Source organism: Cydia splendana, chromosome 2 (genome assembly GCF_910591565.1).
Source record: "Cydia splendana chromosome 2, ilCydSple1.2, whole genome shotgun sequence".
Lineage (NCBI taxonomy): Eukaryota > Metazoa > Arthropoda > Insecta > Lepidoptera > Tortricidae > Cydia > Cydia splendana.
The window spans coordinates 29,216,280-29,236,187 of NC_085961.1; the positions used below are offsets into that span (position 1 = coordinate 29,216,280).

At 36.8% G+C, this 19,908-nt stretch overlaps 3 protein-coding genes across 3 annotated transcripts in view; 1 reads left to right on the forward strand and 2 right to left on the reverse strand.

The window, feature by feature from the left end:
- LOC134806110 (cadherin-87A) overlaps positions 1–19,908 on the forward strand; it is a 484,783-nt gene that overhangs the window by 186,705 nt on the left and 278,170 nt on the right. The window lies entirely within an intron of this gene.
- LOC134799919 (transcription factor ATOH1-like) lies at positions 1,129–2,052 on the reverse strand. Its single transcript, XM_063772361.1, has one exon. It carries the CDS (start codon positions 1,733–1,735, stop codon positions 1,262–1,264), a length of 474 nt encoding a protein of 157 aa, XP_063628431.1. The 5' UTR covers positions 1,736–2,052; the 3' UTR covers positions 1,129–1,261.
- On the reverse strand, positions 7,196–9,166 carry LOC134799931 (uncharacterized). Its single transcript, XM_063772372.1, has one exon. It carries the CDS (start codon positions 9,144–9,146, stop codon positions 7,284–7,286), a length of 1,863 nt encoding a protein of 620 aa, XP_063628442.1. The 5' UTR covers positions 9,147–9,166; the 3' UTR covers positions 7,196–7,283.

Here is a 19,908-nt window from a genome sequence, read left to right on the forward strand (position 1 = left end):
GTCATATTTACCGACTTTAAAAAAGGGCGTTTGCTTTTTCAGCAATCCGTCATGTGTAAACCGATTTGAAAAACCTTTTTTTTTGCACCAACTACTGCAAATATATCATTTGTTGGGCATATGAAATTAGTGATAGGTACTTTATTTATTGTTTTTGAAATCGGTTTGTTCTTTGCGTTTTTATGCAATAGGTAGGTATCGACAGTCGGCGTCAAAGATATGTTTACACTTTTCACCTTATTACAAAGGAGTAAGATGCATAAGTGTAAATAAACATATCTTTGACGTCAACTGTACTTACGTAATGACTTTTTTTTTATGATCAATTAGATAGACATACTTTAAATATCTGAAGGTTGTGCAATGTGCAGTCGTCATGAATAGTATCTGTACTACGCTTAATTAGGTGCTCAAAACTATCTCAACAATTACTGTAACATCTTGACAATCATAATTTAGATATAGAGATGCACTTTGACCGCTGTGATATTTATTTTCTTTCGACTGAAAAACGCACACACACTTATGTTTAGATTAAAGTATTATATAATACGATACATATCATATTATACTTACAATTAGAAATATAAGTTGATAAGTTATTAGTCTGTGCGGAAAGAGAAGAGTCATGGATAATAAGGGAACCCATACATTTTATGACTCTTCTCTTTCCACACAGACTCTATAGAAATTATTGGTAAACATAACTGTGTGTCACTGAAATTCGATTAAAGTAACCAAATATTGTGACACTTAAAGAACTATTTAGGGGTTGGAGATGTTGGACAGCACAAATAGAAAATCACACATAAAATTCAAACATATTCGTATATTTACAAATAAAAACATTGTTTGACTGGATTTGCCATAATATAACTATCCGCAATACATTCTAAATATACTAATAGCATAACAATTTATCTACAACACTGACTTCGAAGTCCCTAACTACAAGGAATGTTTGGACACACATAATACTTTCTTGGCAAGATGAAATACCCTTTACAGGTAACTACTTAACACTAAAATTAACTTAAATCGGTAGGACGGATACTGACAAGCAAAACTTAAATAAAAAGAAAATACAAAATAGTAAGCGTGCAAGAAACAAGACACCTCGTAACTTTAAACCGCAAAAGTTAATTAAGTGCTTAAATTGGTAACACTGAGTATTCTGGTACTTAATTTTTACAATAAATAAAATCCCTGTATTAATCATTTCTAGACGATTTTGGCAAGTCACTACACTGGACACTATTACCTATTGCAGTAGTTCGTAGAGAGCGGCGATGTACGTTTGTGCCATCTGAAGAGTTTCGTACTTGGACAACTGACGATCGGCACCAAGCGATGGAAGATGGCCCCGAAGTCTGTCAAATGCCTTGTTGAGGTTCTGCATTCGCCGCCTTTCCCTCGCATTAGCAGCTAGACGTCTCCTCTTCAGCACAGCAGTGCTGGTCGCTCGTCCTCTCCTTTTTCCAGAACCTTCAAGCAGCTCTGAGTCTTCAGCACTGTCTTCGAAAACTTCTCGCGAAAGTCCTCGATATGCAATATGGTTCGGAGAATCGTTGATGCTGCCGTCCATGGAAGGTGTCGGCTCCAAACTCGACCTTCCGGAGTCAGGAGATCTCGGCCAGGACAGATAACAGTCTTCAGTTGAGTATTCCAACATTTCAGATGGGAACATGTCTTTCTCGGAGTAGATTAAGCGATGTCCGTAAGTTTCGGCGGCCATAGTGACGTAAATTCGAACAGGTGCGTACAGTCGGGTGTCCCACGGGGGAATGTCTCGGGGCGCTTACCTGTTGTTCTTTATATAGATTCCCTGTTCGCGTGAGAGGGACGAGAGGCGGTGGATCAGGGGTGCGCGAGCGGGACGTCGGCGCTTTTGAGAGGGTAATTTAAGGCCAATCATCATTAAATATTTCCTCCCCGCATTGTTAGAGAGTTCTCGATCTAGTTTTGCGGGGACTATTCTGTTCGCTTTGTTGTTGACCTTGGGGAGTCTTCCGTGTGTGTACGGGACATTAATATTTTGCGAGGAATAAGTTTGTATTAAATTAAGCTTTTCGTCTCCCGTGACTTCGTGACACGCTCTTATTACTCTACAAATAAGATCGTGTCAGATATTTTTGTGGCCTCCGTTGTGTAACATAATTATTGCAGGGGATTGTACGAGTGTGAACTAAGGTATCTTAGATTACAAATAATTTTCAAATAAGAAAAATATCCTATTGGATTTATCACAGTATTTCATAGTCACTTCTATACTATGGTTACGTCTCGTAGCTAACTTTAAAACCATAGTTTTATCAATTTTAAGGGCCAATTAGATCCACATTTGCGATAAAGAAAAAATAGAAGCGAAGAAGAACAAGTGTCGTTTTCTGTTTCACGAAATACCAGAAGCACTACCACCAGTTTTAACATTGACATATTCACTCACGTTTAAGTAACTTACTTTATATGCATCTCGCTCGTACTCGCATATTAGTGCAAGCGAGATGTATAGAAAGTAATTTACGTAGACGCGAGTTAATCTGTCAATGTCAAAACTGGTGGTAGCCGTACAGAACTAGTGTAGTAAATAAAGTTAGTGGACCCCGCAGTAATTCCTCAGCCAGAAGAAACTTTACAGTATGATAAAGTATCAATAAATGAAAAGTATTCTATAAATTTCCAAAGAATAATAATAATAGAATTAAAGTAAATACCTAAAGTCTTAAATCGTTAATATCTTTTTACGGAAAAATGCTCCGTTCAAAATTTCTTCACCGGACATACTCATGTAACGTATTGCAACAATATATGAAATATCAAAAAAAAATATCCCAGCAGAAATACCAATATATATAAAATATAATTTTTTGGCGTGTCTTGGACCGGAAAATTGCTCCGTCTAATTTTTTTACTGGAATGCCATATTATTGCAGTTTTATACCTACAACATGAAAATCTATCAAAATTACCATGTAACTGTACTATTTTCAGAAATTTACTTTTTACTCGCTGTGGAAAATTTATCTATCCATTTTATTTACTGAATTAAGTTCACAGTTGTCTTTCTATTCAACTATAAAAACATCCAAAATATAACGAGCGTATTAAAAACTAAACATATCGGGAGCAGTGTGTAGGGAGCGGGGTGTACAAGGGATTATATTTCTTTTGGATATTTTGGATTTAAGTGTATACGTGACTACTTAGTACATATTTAAACAGAAATCAGGCTGAGAAATTTTCCACTCTCAGTTTTTAATAGTTCTAAAATACATAAATTTAGGTATGTATTTTTTTTTTATTTGCTTACCCATTACGCCAAATTATATTCTAAGATCATATAAGAAGAAAAAAAATGACAGAGCAATTTTCCGATGAAAATGAGCGGCAAAAAAAGGATTAATCATAAAAAAATATTCTCATGTTTGACAAAAGTTTTAGATTTTTTTCTAGTATTACATAATGATACAAATAACTTATTTGGTAAAATAATTTTGGACGGAGGAATTACTCAGTTCAATATGTAAACAGATTTGTACTTTTACTTATAAATACCTAACTTAGGAGACTTTTTTTTTTGGATATTTATATGTTAGTTTCGGCTCATACTATACAATAACCAAGCAAAATTTCATCGACTGAGAAATTAATGCATGGGTCTCCATACAACAACTTGCTTCATTTACTACACTTAACATCTTTAACAATATTTGACATGTAGAAATACTTTGTCATTAATCGCGAAAAATTTTCAATGTTTGATATTTTTGCTAAAAACTAGGTATTTTTTTACATTTCAAATACCTGTTATTAACGATGTCCTGATATTTGGCGAAACGGAAAACGACTCTTGCTCGGACCCGACCTCGGGTCTGGGTCTAATTGGCCCTTTAGGTAAAATATCCTGTAGTCCAGCTCTTTCACGACCAATCTGGTACAAAATTCATAGACTGCATTAAATCTAGGTAGTGGAACCAGTCGGGACCCGACACCGGCCGGGAACGGAACCCGCGATATGGTTTTCACGAGTCGCGTGAAATTTAAGACACGCGAGTGTAGGTGGCCCGGTGGTACACGGAGCTAGGAAGGGACGTAGAGATGAGAAGGGTGGATGCGGTATCTTGATGTTGTAGAATACATGCCTATTCACAGAAATATTATGTGTTTTATGTTTGTAAACAAGTGATAAGACTACTGGTGATCTCGATACAAAGCTTCTTTTATTAAAATCAGCAAAAAAAAATATTTTTTTTTTCTTTAGTGCCGTACACCGTAATCAGCCGGCCTAGCCAAGGTTACAATCGCTATCGCTTCGAAAACGAAAAGCATCATGTCTCTCTATCACTCTTCCATATTAGTGTGACAGTGACAGTTGCGTTTCGATCGCTACGAAGCGTAAGCGATTGGCGTCTTGGCTACGCGGCCAGACTCTTTAAAAAACAAAGTAGAGCTTCGTCAAAAAATATAGAGATCAAATTTTAACGTACTCAATTCCCCAACGTACACATCTTAGTCGAAACATTTTAAACTAATGTTTATACTTTCCGTAGCAACAAACTCTGTTAAAATATTAGATGACAGCCTTTGTTTTCATGGTGCTTCATTACCAACCGTCAATTAAGGTTACGTAGTTTATTTAATGTTTAAGACACTCCTTGTCTTTTACATGATTTCGTAAAATGTTTTTATCATACATAACATACCGCTACAATTTTCATACTATTTGCTTTAAATGCTAATTTAGTTGTGTAAATGTAAATGTAAAAAAAGTTTATCACGAATAAAATGCTTGATTGATTGATTGATTGATTAAATGTAAATGACTGTGTAAGCTTCAAATTGCAAATTCAGGATTAGGGTCAAACCACAGGCCCTGTTATAGAATGCTGATTTCTCAGCCCTTCCCGGAAAATCTCTTCAGATGAACACCTGATTCGTGATGACATGTTGACGTTGTGTCTTATTTATTTCACAACTTATTATTTCAAATGTTTGCTTACTTATATACACATTCACGATACGATTATAGTATTTTATGCAACCGTTGTTTAAGAGAGGTCAAAAAAGGCGAGTGGCGTGAGTAACAATTTGAGGCGAAGCCGAAAATTGTTAATAAAGACGCCACGAGTATTTTTTGACTCAGTTAAACAACGTTGCATACAATACTTTTTCTACGACCAAGCACTTACTTTGAAATAAAATTGTAAATTCAACAAATATTTTTAATTCAAGAAGTAGCAAAAATGGAGGATACGGGCGGGAAAAGAATGAATGAATTAATGAAATTAAAAAAAATGTCTATGGTTCACTTATTTGTCAGAGATGAGATTTAAAATAAGGTTGGCAACACTGTATTTCATTCAATATTTTTTAAGTGGTCAATACGCGAAGTATTGTAAAATCGCCAAAAAGATACTGCGTGTATGCACAAATTCTTTTTTGGGGAATAGACTAAAGACTTGACAACTATAAGGTAGGGTTTTAAAGGTGTGTGCATGACCCTTTAAATGACAAATAAAAGTACGCGAGTAGAAAAACTAAATAAAAATTAAAAAACATGGAAGTGTGCTCTGTGCCTGAAATGCCGCATCCATTCTTTCTTGCACATGCGTTTGCGCATCTCCCCCGGCGGTGGTCCGCGTTTTCAGCAGAGCCCACTGCACACTCTCACGTCTACTAATTAGTAATTAGCTCACTGAATGAGGTTAGCGAACCTGTGGATTACACTTGAGGAAAAGTGTAGGCAGGCAGGATACCTGTGCCAAAAAAGGAAATAAAAATATTTTTTGGATAATAGGCATATTATGCATCATGTCATTGTCATCATACCGCCATCATACGTGTCTAATCAGCAGTGATCGTAAATTTTCCAGCAATTTTGGTGCAGCATTGTTGGTTAAAAGCATCTGTATGCCCATCTACGTGAAATAGATAATTAGGGTTAATAACAGTAATATTAACCTTAACCAATCCTCTCCCTAGAAATAAAATTGAAGAAAATCATTTATTTTTACTATGCTGCACCAAAATTTGCAGTAAAATTAACGATCACTGCTAATCAGATTATATTGTCATCTTAAATTTTAAGTTAAGCCTGATTTAGACGGTTGCATGCGATTTTCGTTACAGTGCGGTTAATGTATCGAATATTGCATGCAATTTCTTGAACCGTCTAAATGGGGACTTTATACTACATATTTTTCTAGTCTCGAGCTGTAACTTATCTTAAGTTAGCTGCTTTTTTAACTCTGCTTTTTTAGTTCTGCTTTTACTTTAGCTCTGCTACCTATTGAAATCTTAGTAACAACACTAGCAACCACTTTTTCTATATACATATTTTATGTGATTTGTTTCATCTTTGTAACTTTTAGGAATAGAAAATCCAAATCTCTATAATACATACTCCAGCGCGGCAATGCAACCAGCATTCTTGGCACCTTGCCATAAGGTACCGAGCTGGGGCCAGTTTTTTATAGTTAGTTGTAGTTTTATGTAGTTTTTAATTTTAGTTTATAATTTTTACTTTAAGGCTTTATTTATTTTTGTTTATATTAAGTACTTGTTATTGCAATAAATATCCATCCTTTCAATTTTTTTTCTCCGTGATTTAAAAATAAAAAAATTTCAACCAAATAGATTCGTCAGTTCTGTCTAAATATCCCCGCGGAGGTCAGAAACACGTTTTTTGCGATTGCTTCACGGCCCATTAGGCAGGGATCGGATTCCGTGGCAAAGGCTCTACGCGACCCGAGCGACCTGATTTACTCTGTATACTTGATGATATTGCACGTCGAACTTTCTGTTCAAAAGTACGGTCGGTGCCCCAACTTAAGTACCCACGTCGCCATACTAATTGTATAGAAAAGTGAATACTTATGTTAGGGACCCGACTTTGTACTTTACACAGTTGGTTGAATTCTATTAAAAAAATAACGTGCAGGAAAGATTTGCACTAAAATAAAATGTAGGTAGGTAAAATTTGCATCAACAGTAGTGAATAACTGATCTGCCACCTACATAGGTATGGGATTTTTTGTAAGGCTATTAGAAAATGTTATGATGTTGTTTACTTTTGATGAATTCATTCGTCCTCTACTGTTGATGCTGATTTTCCCTAGATGCAAAGAAGTTGTCAATATCATATAAATTGGCTTCTATACATTTACTGTTATATTTACTTATGCTTATGTAGGTATGTCCTTCCTTTCAATTATCTTTACACTTTTCACAATAACGTTCACATAGTTCTAACGTCCATGTACACAGTCACTTTACATGTCCAATCAACTGCAATAGCAGTACAGTTTCAGTTGATAATGCGGCACACAGTGACTCTGGTCACCATAGAAGTTGAGTCGACTGACAGCGCCGGCCAGCGACCAGCGACCAGCCCCCCTCCCCACAGTCGCCTCGAACACACCATCCCCCGGCCACGTCCGCACCACCACACTTAACTCACGCCATTTTGAATCCTCGCTTCCTGATAGCAGAAGCTCAGTAACGCTCATCACCCCAGCCAACTTCAGTTCAACGCATTGAGGATAATCCTTGAGAATATCATTCAGATGTGATACTACAAACTCAGCTGCTTCTTTTGCTTCCAAACTTTCACGAGACGCAACCACTCCGCTGTGACACGCGCACCAGTGGTCATCTATATCTGCTGATTTACATGTCCTGTTACTTGGGACAGGGAGAAACAAACTGATATTGCGATGTTTGGAATAACTTTCGTTGCTGCGTGAGTTTATCTTTTCATTTTCAATGTTATCTAAAGCTGTTAAATCTAGTAATGTAGAATGTATATCGAAAGGCGTGGTTAGACGACGACTATTCAGCTTGAGATTTGCATAGGCCAAGTTGTATTTTTCACGAAACGAAGGCGGGAATAAGGCAAATACAAAAGGCAGTCTGTCTTCTAAATATCCTTGTCTTGTTTGACGAAATGCACCCCAGCGCATGCCGTGGTCACTCATGAAGAAGATAATAGTTTCATTCAAATATCCAGAATCACGCATCTTGGTAAAGAAATTGGCATAACTTTCATCCATTACCATTGGATAGTTTAATCTACCGTGACTCATAGTGATTTCCCAGAAGAATCCGAATAGCTTGTTCTTTAAAGTTGTTGCCAAATCTTCAACATAGTCCAGGAGGATTTTGAAGAAAAATTTTTCGTTCATGCACAGGAAAGCGTGATTATCCTTATTTGTGCCAGCGTGATGTTCAGCTTGGTGGATGAAGGTGTGGAAATAGTAGTCAGTAGGGAAACCCACAAAGCCACGTTTCACAAAGTCAAACATGCCCATGGAGGCATTGTCTTCTGCCAACGCGGTTGAATATCCAGCGCGTTGAAAGCGCTTCCAGATGAAGGGACAGTTGTCAAAAAAAGCCCGTGTATTCGGAAGACATGTATCTTCCAGCTCTGTGTCTTTCTTCCCAAGTAGCACAGCTATCAAATTGGGAAATGTGTTATCTCCTATTTTATTGTATCCATATAATTCTATGGCATCCAAGTATTTCATATAAGCTGCAGTCTTAGGCATCGTTCTGTGGAAATTTAATCTCGACATAGAATCTATGCCTAAAACTAATACGTTGTAAGGTAAATCTTTATTAACCTTAAAGTCGTTGCCTGCTTCTTTCTCGCGAGCAAAAATTAGAAAAGTATCAAATACAGTTTCATTATCTCCGCAAATAATTCTAATAAATTCATGAGCAACCTCTATTGTGTCATTAAAATATACACATTTGTTATATTTCACTCTTTCATCGTTATTGGTTGCCGTTATGTCGTCTATCTGCGTTGGACGATAAAACGATTTGTAACAGCATTTTAGGTTCTTTGGATCTTCTATTTTATAATATTTTATATTTTCTTTTTGAATCCAAATGTGAGTCTTATTTGATTCTACCAAAGGATTACCTTTACAGGGTTCCATATCATTCGGATAGTTTTCAGGGATCAATTCTCGTACAGATTCTTCAACTGTATTCATGAAAGGTATACGACATCCTTCCGTACGAATAGTACTGGTATTTTCATATTTGTATTCTTCGTTATAATCTTGGTTCTCATGCAAATCCTCGTAGTCTTCTGATATTAAGAACAAGGTATTATTAGACCTTGATGATACGATGAACATGAGAGTGCTTCCGCTAAATAAGGCAGTCAAGAGGCACACACATTTGAATGTAAAACGGGGTCCGGGTGGGGTCCTACGTTTGATGATACCCATGATGTTGCACTGTCAAAAATTTTAAACCTTAAAGTTTCAGCGTGATAGTAGAGACACTTTACAATCCAGCCAGTTCACATTTTTGTGTTAATAGTGAATCTTCAGAAACGTATGAAGGATTGGCAACGCACGTGATACCTAATATGTAGACGCAAGCGTCCGTAAACGTCCATAAGTACTAGACGATACATTTGTTTGACACTTTGCTGTTTTACTAAACAGTTTTTACCAATGGTACCTACTACTTTCAACCACAGACTGGTCAGAAAAACATTAATTCGCCTCTTTTATCTACTAGGCCTAGGGAAGCAGGAAGCAATCGTCTAACTAATTAGTTTCCGTGTAAGATTCTACATCCTCATTAACAGTTCAATTTCTTTTACTCGCTGCTTTGAAGTAAATCTTGCGAATTGTCATTTCAATGCTGTTTGAATAATAAAGGTCTCTTTCTGACGAAATATAAAATGTTAGTATGTATGTTTGAATGGTATATCTTATATTATGTTTTTAACAAGGGACACAATATTTGATAATCTAAAGATCGTGGTTTTTTGTTTGTCAAAATAAAATGCGAAGACAAAACAACTGGACCGAAACGCTAACGAATTGATAAAACTTGTAAATTGAGTTATCTATTATTTTAAATACTGTCACTGACTAAAATAGCAGAAAACAAAATGTGTGATAAACAAAATAAGTGACGCTTTTCTAAATTTATTTTATAATATAACATGTTAACTTAATACCTATGATAAAAAAATACTTATAACAGCAACGTCGTAAAGTACAAAAACTTATAAGTACCTTAATTAAAATCTATAGGCAGTATAGGTACCTACTAAAATATTGTAAGTATTAAAATATACATACCTAGTAGTTTCTTATCTCAAAAAACGAAAAAAAATACTGTAATTACCATCTTTTGTTTGTTTTATCGTAAAATAAATGCCTCGCCATGATACCCAAGCGTCCCAAATCTCCAATCAGGATTAAGAGGAAACAGGTGCTGAGATTTAAATATTTTAGGTAAATATACCCGTCTCGCTAACGGAAGCGGCACCTAAAAGTAGTGCGATAAGGACAAGGCGAAAAATCCTGCGTAAAAATCTCAAAAATCGAGGTTTCGTACTCCTCTGTTTCCTCCTCCAAAACTTAACCAATCGTAACCAAATTTGGAAATCTAAATGATTATGAAATTATCTGTGTCGGACCGTTTTGCTTTTTTGGCTAATTGATATCAGTTTTGAATGCCACGCCTCTCATTGCGGCATAGTCAATTAGGCCATTTTGGCCATTTTTGAAAGGCTCTAGCGCCATAAAAAACAAAAATATCAAAAAAAGCAAAACGGTCCGACACAGATATTGACAATATTAATCTCTGTTGAAAAAATCATTGCTGTAGCTTCAAAAACCACGGAGGAAAACGAGGAGTACGTTTGTATGGAGAAATGACCACTCCCGTTGGCTCTTAAACAACATTAAGGTAAAAGTAACTGTGCCTGTCAATCGGAAGTTACCCCGGAACGGAATAGGGTAACGGTAACCCTTGCGAACAGTATCTCGTGTCTAGTTTTTGTGTGTTTCCAGATGACTTGCTTCCGTCTCCGATTACCTTGGTTTTGTTTACTATGAAATAGTCAGATATAAACAATGCTTTTAAATTGCTGTACTTATACGTAATATGCTTTTTTGTACCATATCGGTGGCAAATACGCGTGCCTGATGAAATTGGTGAAACTGTTTTATTTATTATTATTAAATATTTATAATATTGAAACATGAATAAAAATACCTTGTTACAGCTTCTTAATACATACATACGAGTCTCGGAGTAATTAACAATGGAGCCGCCATTAACAGGCGTTCCCCTCTGTCGAAAATAGGCGGCCAATGGTCAACCACATGTCAACCATATGTATGGACTGACGTTTATCTGACATGACGTACCTATACATTTGATGTGCCCCTCCCCCGCAAAAAACGGCAGACTATTTTGTACTGAAAAATTTAGACATGGCGTCTCCGTTGGTTATATCCTCTAAGATACGAGTAGTATACATACCTACACATTTATTTAACCATCATTCATAGATGTATACAGTTTACGTACATGCTACGTGTATTTTAAAATTTCAGACTAAGGTACTGCTGTGGCGCGACGACCGACGCGAAGAGAATCTTGGCCTCCGAGACCAAAGACGACGCTTCTGTCCAATCGACTTTTTGTACTTCGTCTCAATGAAGTCCAGATGAGTGATGATCGTCCAGTCAGATCATACTCTGGAGCACCTATTGACCGAAGACCGTCGGGACGTCCTATAAGTATCGCTAGAGAGATGAATTACAAAAATACCTTTAAATTTTATACGAAATCTATTTCCATCTAACTACAACCCAAGAGTTAGACCAAGAAAAGTCTGCAGCGATTTTGATAGCCCGCGCAGTGCAAGTGTTATTTTGAACGTCAAACTTCTATGAAATTATGACGTATAAATAACACTTGCACTGCGTGTGCTATTAAAATCGCTGCAGACTTTTCTTGGTATAACTCTACCTATATGTCTATCAAATTGCAATTCATTATCAAATAACTACCTATTATTAAATTATCAGAACAAGTCTTGTTATTAGATAATGTTTTAGACCGAAGCCCACCAGATTATCCCCCTGTGTGGCCTAACTTGATCGAATTATCATAATTTATATAACGACCATGTTAGCAACATGATAAAGAAATTAACCAATTCGGTAGCTTAGAATCTTTTTTGTATAACCTAGTTTTTGCTGGTTACTGGAATATGTTAGGCTTAATTATGTTTAATATGGTTTAACTTGGCAAAAACGCAAGTGCTCAATTTATTGACTTTGAGAAACCACTTGAACATTTACAAATTACTGAAAACATTATATAAATAAAAAGACGTATTTTTGATTAACTTTAGTTGTATGTATTTCAACGAGCTGCCCCTTTTTTTGCTCAAAAACTCAGCCTCACTGTGCAGAGGGGGAACGCGGCCAGCGTCCTGGGAACAATGCCACAGGCTAATTTAGGGCTATATCTATGATTTATTTATTTATTTTGTTATTTAATCTCTGTTTTATTAATAAAAACATATGCGTTTATCAACATCCTTTCAACGAAGCTTAAATCTAAAAATAAGTAAGGAAAGTCCATAATAATTTTGAAAGTTGTAATCGGTACTCCACTATATATTTTAGTAAACGCGTTAATTATTTCTATTTGCTGTGAGTGCTGTGACCATTTCCATTCTTTGGCCGCCATGTACCTATACATTTTACTTCCAAGAATCGATAAACACCTCAATAAATCTGGTAGTAAATAAGAAGTGTTGTCGTTCTGCACTTGTGGTTTTCAACAATTTAAGGATAGTTGAAAACAATACACAACTCAGTAGTAGGGCAATGCAATGTCATAGTCATATTCATAATATATGACTATGACATTGCATTGCCCTACTACATAATAATGCATAATGCATTATTATTCTCTTTATTCATTTCTCATCTTAAGTTAGGTTATTTTATAATATGAATATAAAAGTAAAATATAAAAACACTTACAAAACAATAAAAATTAATATAAACACATTATAAAAAACCTAACCTAGGGTGCCGCCAGCAGCGGGGCAAGGCCCAAGCTACCGGTGGTCAGGGCTGCAGAGAGAGGAACCGGCGGACTATCCGCGCCGTGTCCAAGATCACCGCCTTCTGCATCTGACCCTTGATCCAACCACCTAGCGAGAGTCTCTCAAGGTGTTGGTCGAGACTCTTCGCTATTAGACCGTTTACTGAAACGACTATCGGGACGATGATCGTCGAATCAACATCCCACATGGCGGTTATCTCGTGAGCCAAGTCTAGGTACTTACTGGACTTGTCCTTCTCGGCCTTCACGAGATTCTCATCATGGGGGATGGTGATGTCGCATTATTATTATTATTAAGGATGACTCACGTTAGACCGGACCGTGTCCGGGCCAGAGCTTCCGGCGCTTACTTTTCTATTACATGACAGGCGATCACGTGATGCTTTCCACAGAAAACGATGCGCCGGAAGCTCCGGGCCGGACACGGCCCGGTCTAACGTGAGTCATCCTTTATTCAGAGCCCACCGTGTCCCACCGCTGGGCAAAGGCCTCCTCCCTCTTTTTCCACTCGTCTCTGTTTAATGCAAAAGCATAAGGGGGTGGTACCAGTGCTCGACGCGGTCCCAGTACATGTCATCTTGAAACTTAAGTCATTGTCAACAGAGGTGACAGCAGGGTGTCATCTATTGGGCATTATCATGTCGAGCACTAGTACCTACCACCACCTTAGTACGCATAATCTAACATTAACAATAAGGTTTTCTCAATAAAATATTCTTATTCTTCTTATCCTTATAAGCTTTCTGCAATCTGAGAACTGTCAGAACTTCAAGTAAAATACACAAAAAGTACGTGTAAACCCCTTAACTTCAAATCTCCAAATACTTGTCCATAGATTTCCTTAACCATACCACACAAGATGTTTTATCGGAAATGACATAAACGGAAGTCAACACAGATAAATGCAGTCATCATAGAGATGAGTGTTTAGCAAATTACAGGGCGGCACGGCCATAGATAGTAGAAGCTGTGAATTTTGACGGTTTTACCACCTTGGGAGGTAAACTACCGTTTTTTGACGAAATATTCTATTGTTTTGATCAAAAAACTGTAGTTTACCTCACTCAGCACGGTATTTATCTTTTAAATTGTTTGCAGTATTAAAAACCGTTTCAATATATCGGTTTCTTTGTTTTTTATTGAGCAAAAAGACATGTAGAGGTTTTAGATAAAGCCGTCCTTGTAAATAAAAAATATAATAAATCGTGCATCGATGAAAAATAAACTTATTAAATTCTAGCACACTTTAAAAACTTCATTTGATCTTGAAATTACTAGGTACTTTTATAATAACATTAATAACACAATAATTCATCGAGGATTTATGAACCTTACCCCGTTGCAATAAGATTGACAAATGGTCAATTATCTAACATTGTCGACGACGGTACTCAAAATCATTGCATTGGTCACGTCATCGTCATTGCATCGTCCCGTTGGGACAATTTGCCACATTCTTAACATGGCAACATTCCTGGACAATTGCGGGTAGTGGTACGGAACTAATGTTGCCAGTTAGCTGGCCAGTGCGCAACGGGGAGTATATAGTTTGTCAAAGGAATGAGGCAGTCATTGCAATCATAGACAGAGAGAATCATACTATATTTGTTTTACACTAGTACGTGCACCCAAAATAAAAGGATGAGCATAGTTTTCCTGGTTCTTACTGACTGACAAATTGCTTTGACCAACAGTAAATGTGATTGTCCAGTACTTCGACGCGTGAACTCGAAATATGTGTAACCTGACTACCCTTAGCAATTTCTTCTCTTCTTCAAACATCAAACATCATCAAACATCAACATTTATTCAGCAAATAGGCCACAAGGGCACTTTTACACGTCATCATTGAATTTACATACATGCAAAAATAATAACATCAACAATTTTATAAAATAAAACTAAGAATTCAATCTAACGTATTACAATTACTAAGAGATGTATATGGTCTCTTAATGTCGAATTACATAAAAAATACAGATTCAAAACACAAAAAAAATCTATAATATTTAGAGGTGTAAATGTCTCTAGGTGTCAGAACTATAAGATTATATAGTTTATCAAGTTATCCTTAGAGATGTATAGGGTCTCCAAGAGTCAATATCCTGTATAATTAATACATTCATTAAGAGAAAAGAAACATACGAGAGCAGAATGAGGCGTCTCACTGTAATTAATTAATAAAAATAAAGTTACTAAGTATAATAGCTTGTGTTAGCTTAAACAGACCAGTCTCCACAAACAGCACCCGTTCACGAGTATGACGCGTATCTCAGCCATCGCCTTTTTTTTTTTTTTTTTTTTTTTTAAGAGGGGAAATGCTTTACGCATACCACCCGGCGCGGGGACGGGCCGGGATGGTTATGTGGGACTCCCTGTTGTGGGCTAATGAGACCCCAGGTTTACCCACTAAAACCCCTCTGTTGTCGCCTCGCTGCTATATGGCGAGGTCCCAGGAACGCCGAAGTACTCTTCCGCAACCTCGCCAGGTATCTCAGCCATCGCCTCCCTCAACCTTCATTCGGGAAAGTGGCGACCCGATCAACGACGCCACCGTAAGCAAAGACTTTTAAGCGAGCATGACATGTTCAAGCTACCGGCCTATAATAATATTAAAATAGTAATAACATGTACGAGTAGCTGTAAGACACGGCATTTTGTGCTCGTATGTTACATAAAAAAACAGTATAGCTTCACATAATTACTAGCCTAAGTTGACTTAGAGATGTAAAGGTCTCTAAGTGTCAGAAACATTAAAAATATAGGTATGTACAATCAAAAATAAAATATATAAATAAATACTTAGAGATGTATAAGGTCTCCAAGTGTCCAAAACTAAAATTAAATTAAACAATTTAATCAAGCGAGAACATCATTGTCTCATGTGTCAATTCTACTATTCTACTACTACTAAAAAAAACAATATTTATTTAGCTCTTATTATACTAATGAAATCAAGCTACCTGCTTAAAGGCATCTCTATCGTTTATAAAATCATTTACAGTGTAGTACGCCTTACTTAACAAGGAGCGCTTAATGTGCGACTTAAATTTGTGAAGTGGTAAATTCACTACATCAGTGGGGACTTTGTTATAAAAACGTGTACAGTTCCCGACGAAAGACGTACTAACCTTACGGAGGCGGTGGGCGGGCACAGCAAGCTTATGTTTGTTTCTAGTGTTATAGTTATGGATATCACTGTTAACCTTGAATTCGTGGATGTTTTTCCGAACATACATACTTCTTTGTCGTATCCTTATGGCTGAGGGACTTGACGACTGTGGACACTCTTCACCAGTGCTCTCCAAACCGCTCTATCCTGGGCCCGGTATATGCTAGCCTGTAATGTTGCTTTAGTCTCTGACATTATTCTGTCCGCCCAACGCGTGGCCATCCTTACGCTTCCTGGCCATGCGGCCAGTGATCATGAGCTCCACCAGACAGTCTGGGGGCTACGAAAACCGAAATTCGCAAATTGCGGGGATCTTTCTCTTTTACTGCCAATGAAGGCCTAATTAGAGTCACAGAGAAAGATGCCCGCAATTTGCGAACTTCGATTTTCGCATTTATAGCCCTGGTCCGGTCCTTAGCAATTTACACATACGTAAATAGACTATGGTGTGAGCACATGTATACTAAAATGGTTTCCGTACTACGCGCGCGGCTATGAGCGGACACGCCATAGTCATACGTCAATATACAAATAATATTCATTTTCCATACTTCTTGTTTTAGAATTAAATTTTTTTTAGAGAAATGAAGACAATTTTATCTGTATGTTTTACTCATTAAATGAAATATGTGTTGTATAGCTGTACAATTTAATTTTTGGCACGTAATTTGCTCGCGGCGTCGTTACCGCCGCTGCCGTTTGGCCCAAGGCGGCGTCCTTGCGCCGGTAGCTCGAGCTGCTCTTATTGACTATCTGCCTTTGTGGCGCTGTTGTGCTTTCAACACACATGGCCGTATTGCAAAATGTAATATTTTAATGATCCTTCTTGCCTGAGCATTAGCAAAGATCTCCGTTTCAGATTGGGCAAAGTTGATTTCGTATGTCCGGAAGATTTCCTTTACAGGTCGCAATTCTCAACCTATTCTCGTGAAATTATGTGAGCAGGTTTGATGGTTCAATAGATTTTTTTTGTCGATTCAGGTTTTGTCAAAATGAATAAGGAATGAAAATGAAAACTTTGTATAGGTACCACCTGTTTTGTACGCTTAGTAGGTATTTGTGCAAATATGTAAATATTTTTAGAATTTCGAATTTAATTGAATGGCGGACCACGTTTATTCAGTTTTAAGTTATGCCGGCGAGGGTTACTGCTCACAGAGCTACTAGTATAAAATAAGTTAAGATATCGTAAAATTCTACTTGACTAATCCTGAAACATACATTCATCGCAAAACAAATTAGTGAAATGCCGGTTAAATTTACTTGTTCCATGATAAGGAGGAAGGTGAGTCGCGCGAGGCCCCTTCGGGCACATTGAAAGAAAAGGGCCTCGTAGCTGCGACTTCGCCCACGGTTACATTAGTTCACGCTACGACACTGACCGTGAGGAGGTTTTACAGTAGGCAACCTGCTGTAGCACGGACTAGCAAGCGCAGCGTAGGACGTCCACCCACAAGATGGACAGACGACCTTGTTAAGGTCGCCGGAGGACGCTGGATGCGGGTCGCTTCCAACCGGTACGAATGGAGGTCCAAGGGGGAGGCCTATGTTCAGCAGTGGACGTCTTATGGCTGAGATGATGATGATGATGATGAACCTGCTGTAGTAAGTTGCAAAACCATCAGGGGATCGTCGAACGAAGTTACACAAACAAAACAACCAAATGGGTCATGGGCGTATACGCGAATTTCATAAATGGGTTACCGATGCAAAGTTCATTCCCTCCGGCCATTGTGACAATGGATACAATTACAACACTCTGAAGATCACGCAACGCGCATTACTACCATACAAACCCATACAAAAGGATAACAGGCGTATTCGAGTTTTAGTTATTCGATCTATTTCCGATATAGTTTAGTGACGTTTTTGGTTGAAGCTTTTGACACTGACAGTTACAGATCACTATCATAGGGTTCATCCACATATTACATCACAGCAACAGACCTATCTCTTTCCTATGAAAATATAACAAAGGGGGAGGGGGATCTAAAAAATCGATTTTGTGTGAAGTAGGTAATTATAGTTCGTTTTTTGGCATTAGAAAAAAGGTCTTGACGTGTCTTTTTATTGAAAAACACTTTTGAAAAATAAGTCACGGCAAATATGTAACAATTATGAATCCTATAAGTATGTACGATTATTTACATTCTTTTGCTTTCATAAGTAATAATTACTGATTTTAATAAAGCATTTTTTTTTTCAATTAAAAGAGTAAAAGACACGTCAAGATCGCGTAGTCTTTTTCTAATGTCAAAAAAAACGAAATCTAATGGACCACGTCATATCGGAAATAGATTGAATAACGAAAATTCGAATAAGCCTGTAAGGTAGTTACAATTACATAAATGAATACACCATTAATGCTTTATTTTATGCAAAATTAGTTAACTACAACAATACGTTTGCCGGTGGTAAAATGGGAAACAAAGGAATTTCTGCTCTCTTGCTTCAATGATACGGTATATTCTTACAATTATTAAACGAAAAATAAAGTTGGTGAAGTGTGAGAGTGCAAAGTTAATAATACTGATGGTTTAAGCAAATTTAGGTCTTAATTCTTTAGAAATAAGAAATGCAAGTTGTGAATTTTTTTTAAGGGTCAGAGAGTCGTCAGTTCGAAGACCTAAATCTGACGTAAAAGATATCCTCTACTTTTAACGATGGACACTTCGTGATATATCTTGAAAACGTGCAGTAATATTTGATACAGCCTTAACCCTTTACCGCATATGGGTCCAAATTTGGAACGTAATGATATTATCCTCTTGGATTGATATAAGCGTCATCTGTTTTACTGAACTTGTAAGAGGTAGAAACTATGAATACTACTGAACGTTTTCTGTACTTGATACAGCTTCTAACTAGTTCGTGGTCCATATGACGTTATCTTTTCCACCGACGTCCGGCAATTTTACTTGCAAGTGTGATTGACTATTTTGTAATTAGCTTTTCGTTGTTATATTTAGTGCAATAAATAAATTTCCAGCGTTGAGTATTAGAAAAATAGATGCCGCGAGATTTTACGGTAAAACATGTAAGCATTTATATTCAAATTACTATGTATGATGTCGTGAAAGTTTGTTCCTGAAATGGAACACTATGCGTTATAAGCTAGAAGGATTGGACTAATATGGAACATTATGCATTAGTGATTTTTTTATCAGTTTGACAAATATGGAACCTTATGCACTCAGGCAAGCTACTTCTTTATTTTATTTTTGTTAAGTTAGGTACGTTAGCCGGATTGCTAATAATCTGTAGATAACCCGTGACAGCTGGTAGCTACAGATAACCAATAACGATCAAATTATTTTACTACGTCAATGACAAACGTTCATACGTTCCGTATGGTGGTAAGACTGGTAAGTGGCTACTATAGCCTAAACCTTACCAAAAATAAGTATAAAAATAATTATTAGTTTTTGAAATTGTAAGTGATTTTTTTAAACTTACTTTTCCATACATATATTGCATACAGTTCCAAATTTGACCAGTTTAATAATCGGGCTCCGTTTAGCTACGAATACATAAAGTTCCAAATGTGGAACAAATTGTTATTTACTATTATTTTTAATTGGGTCGAATATAGATTTTTTTCACAATTTTTTTTATGTTACATTTATAGTGTTTTATTAGATATATTTAATTCAGAGAGAATAAAAAATCCATGCGGTAAAGGGTTAATTCTTGGTCGTTTTATACGAAAATATTAATATTCACATGAAAGACAAGAATCATTTTACACCTAGGTACAATATACCTAACCACTTAATAGTTATTTGTTTTACAAGGTAAAGTTGTTGTTTAACCGCTCGTGCTAAATATTG

Coding starts and splice junctions, on each gene's coding strand:
- LOC134799919 (XM_063772361.1), bottom strand. CDS start 1,735: ATGGCCGCCGAAACTTACGGACATCGCTTAATCTACTCCGAGAAAGAC.
- LOC134799931 (XM_063772372.1), bottom strand. CDS start 9,146: ATGTTCATCGTATCATCAAGGTCTAATAATACCTTGTTCTTAATATCA.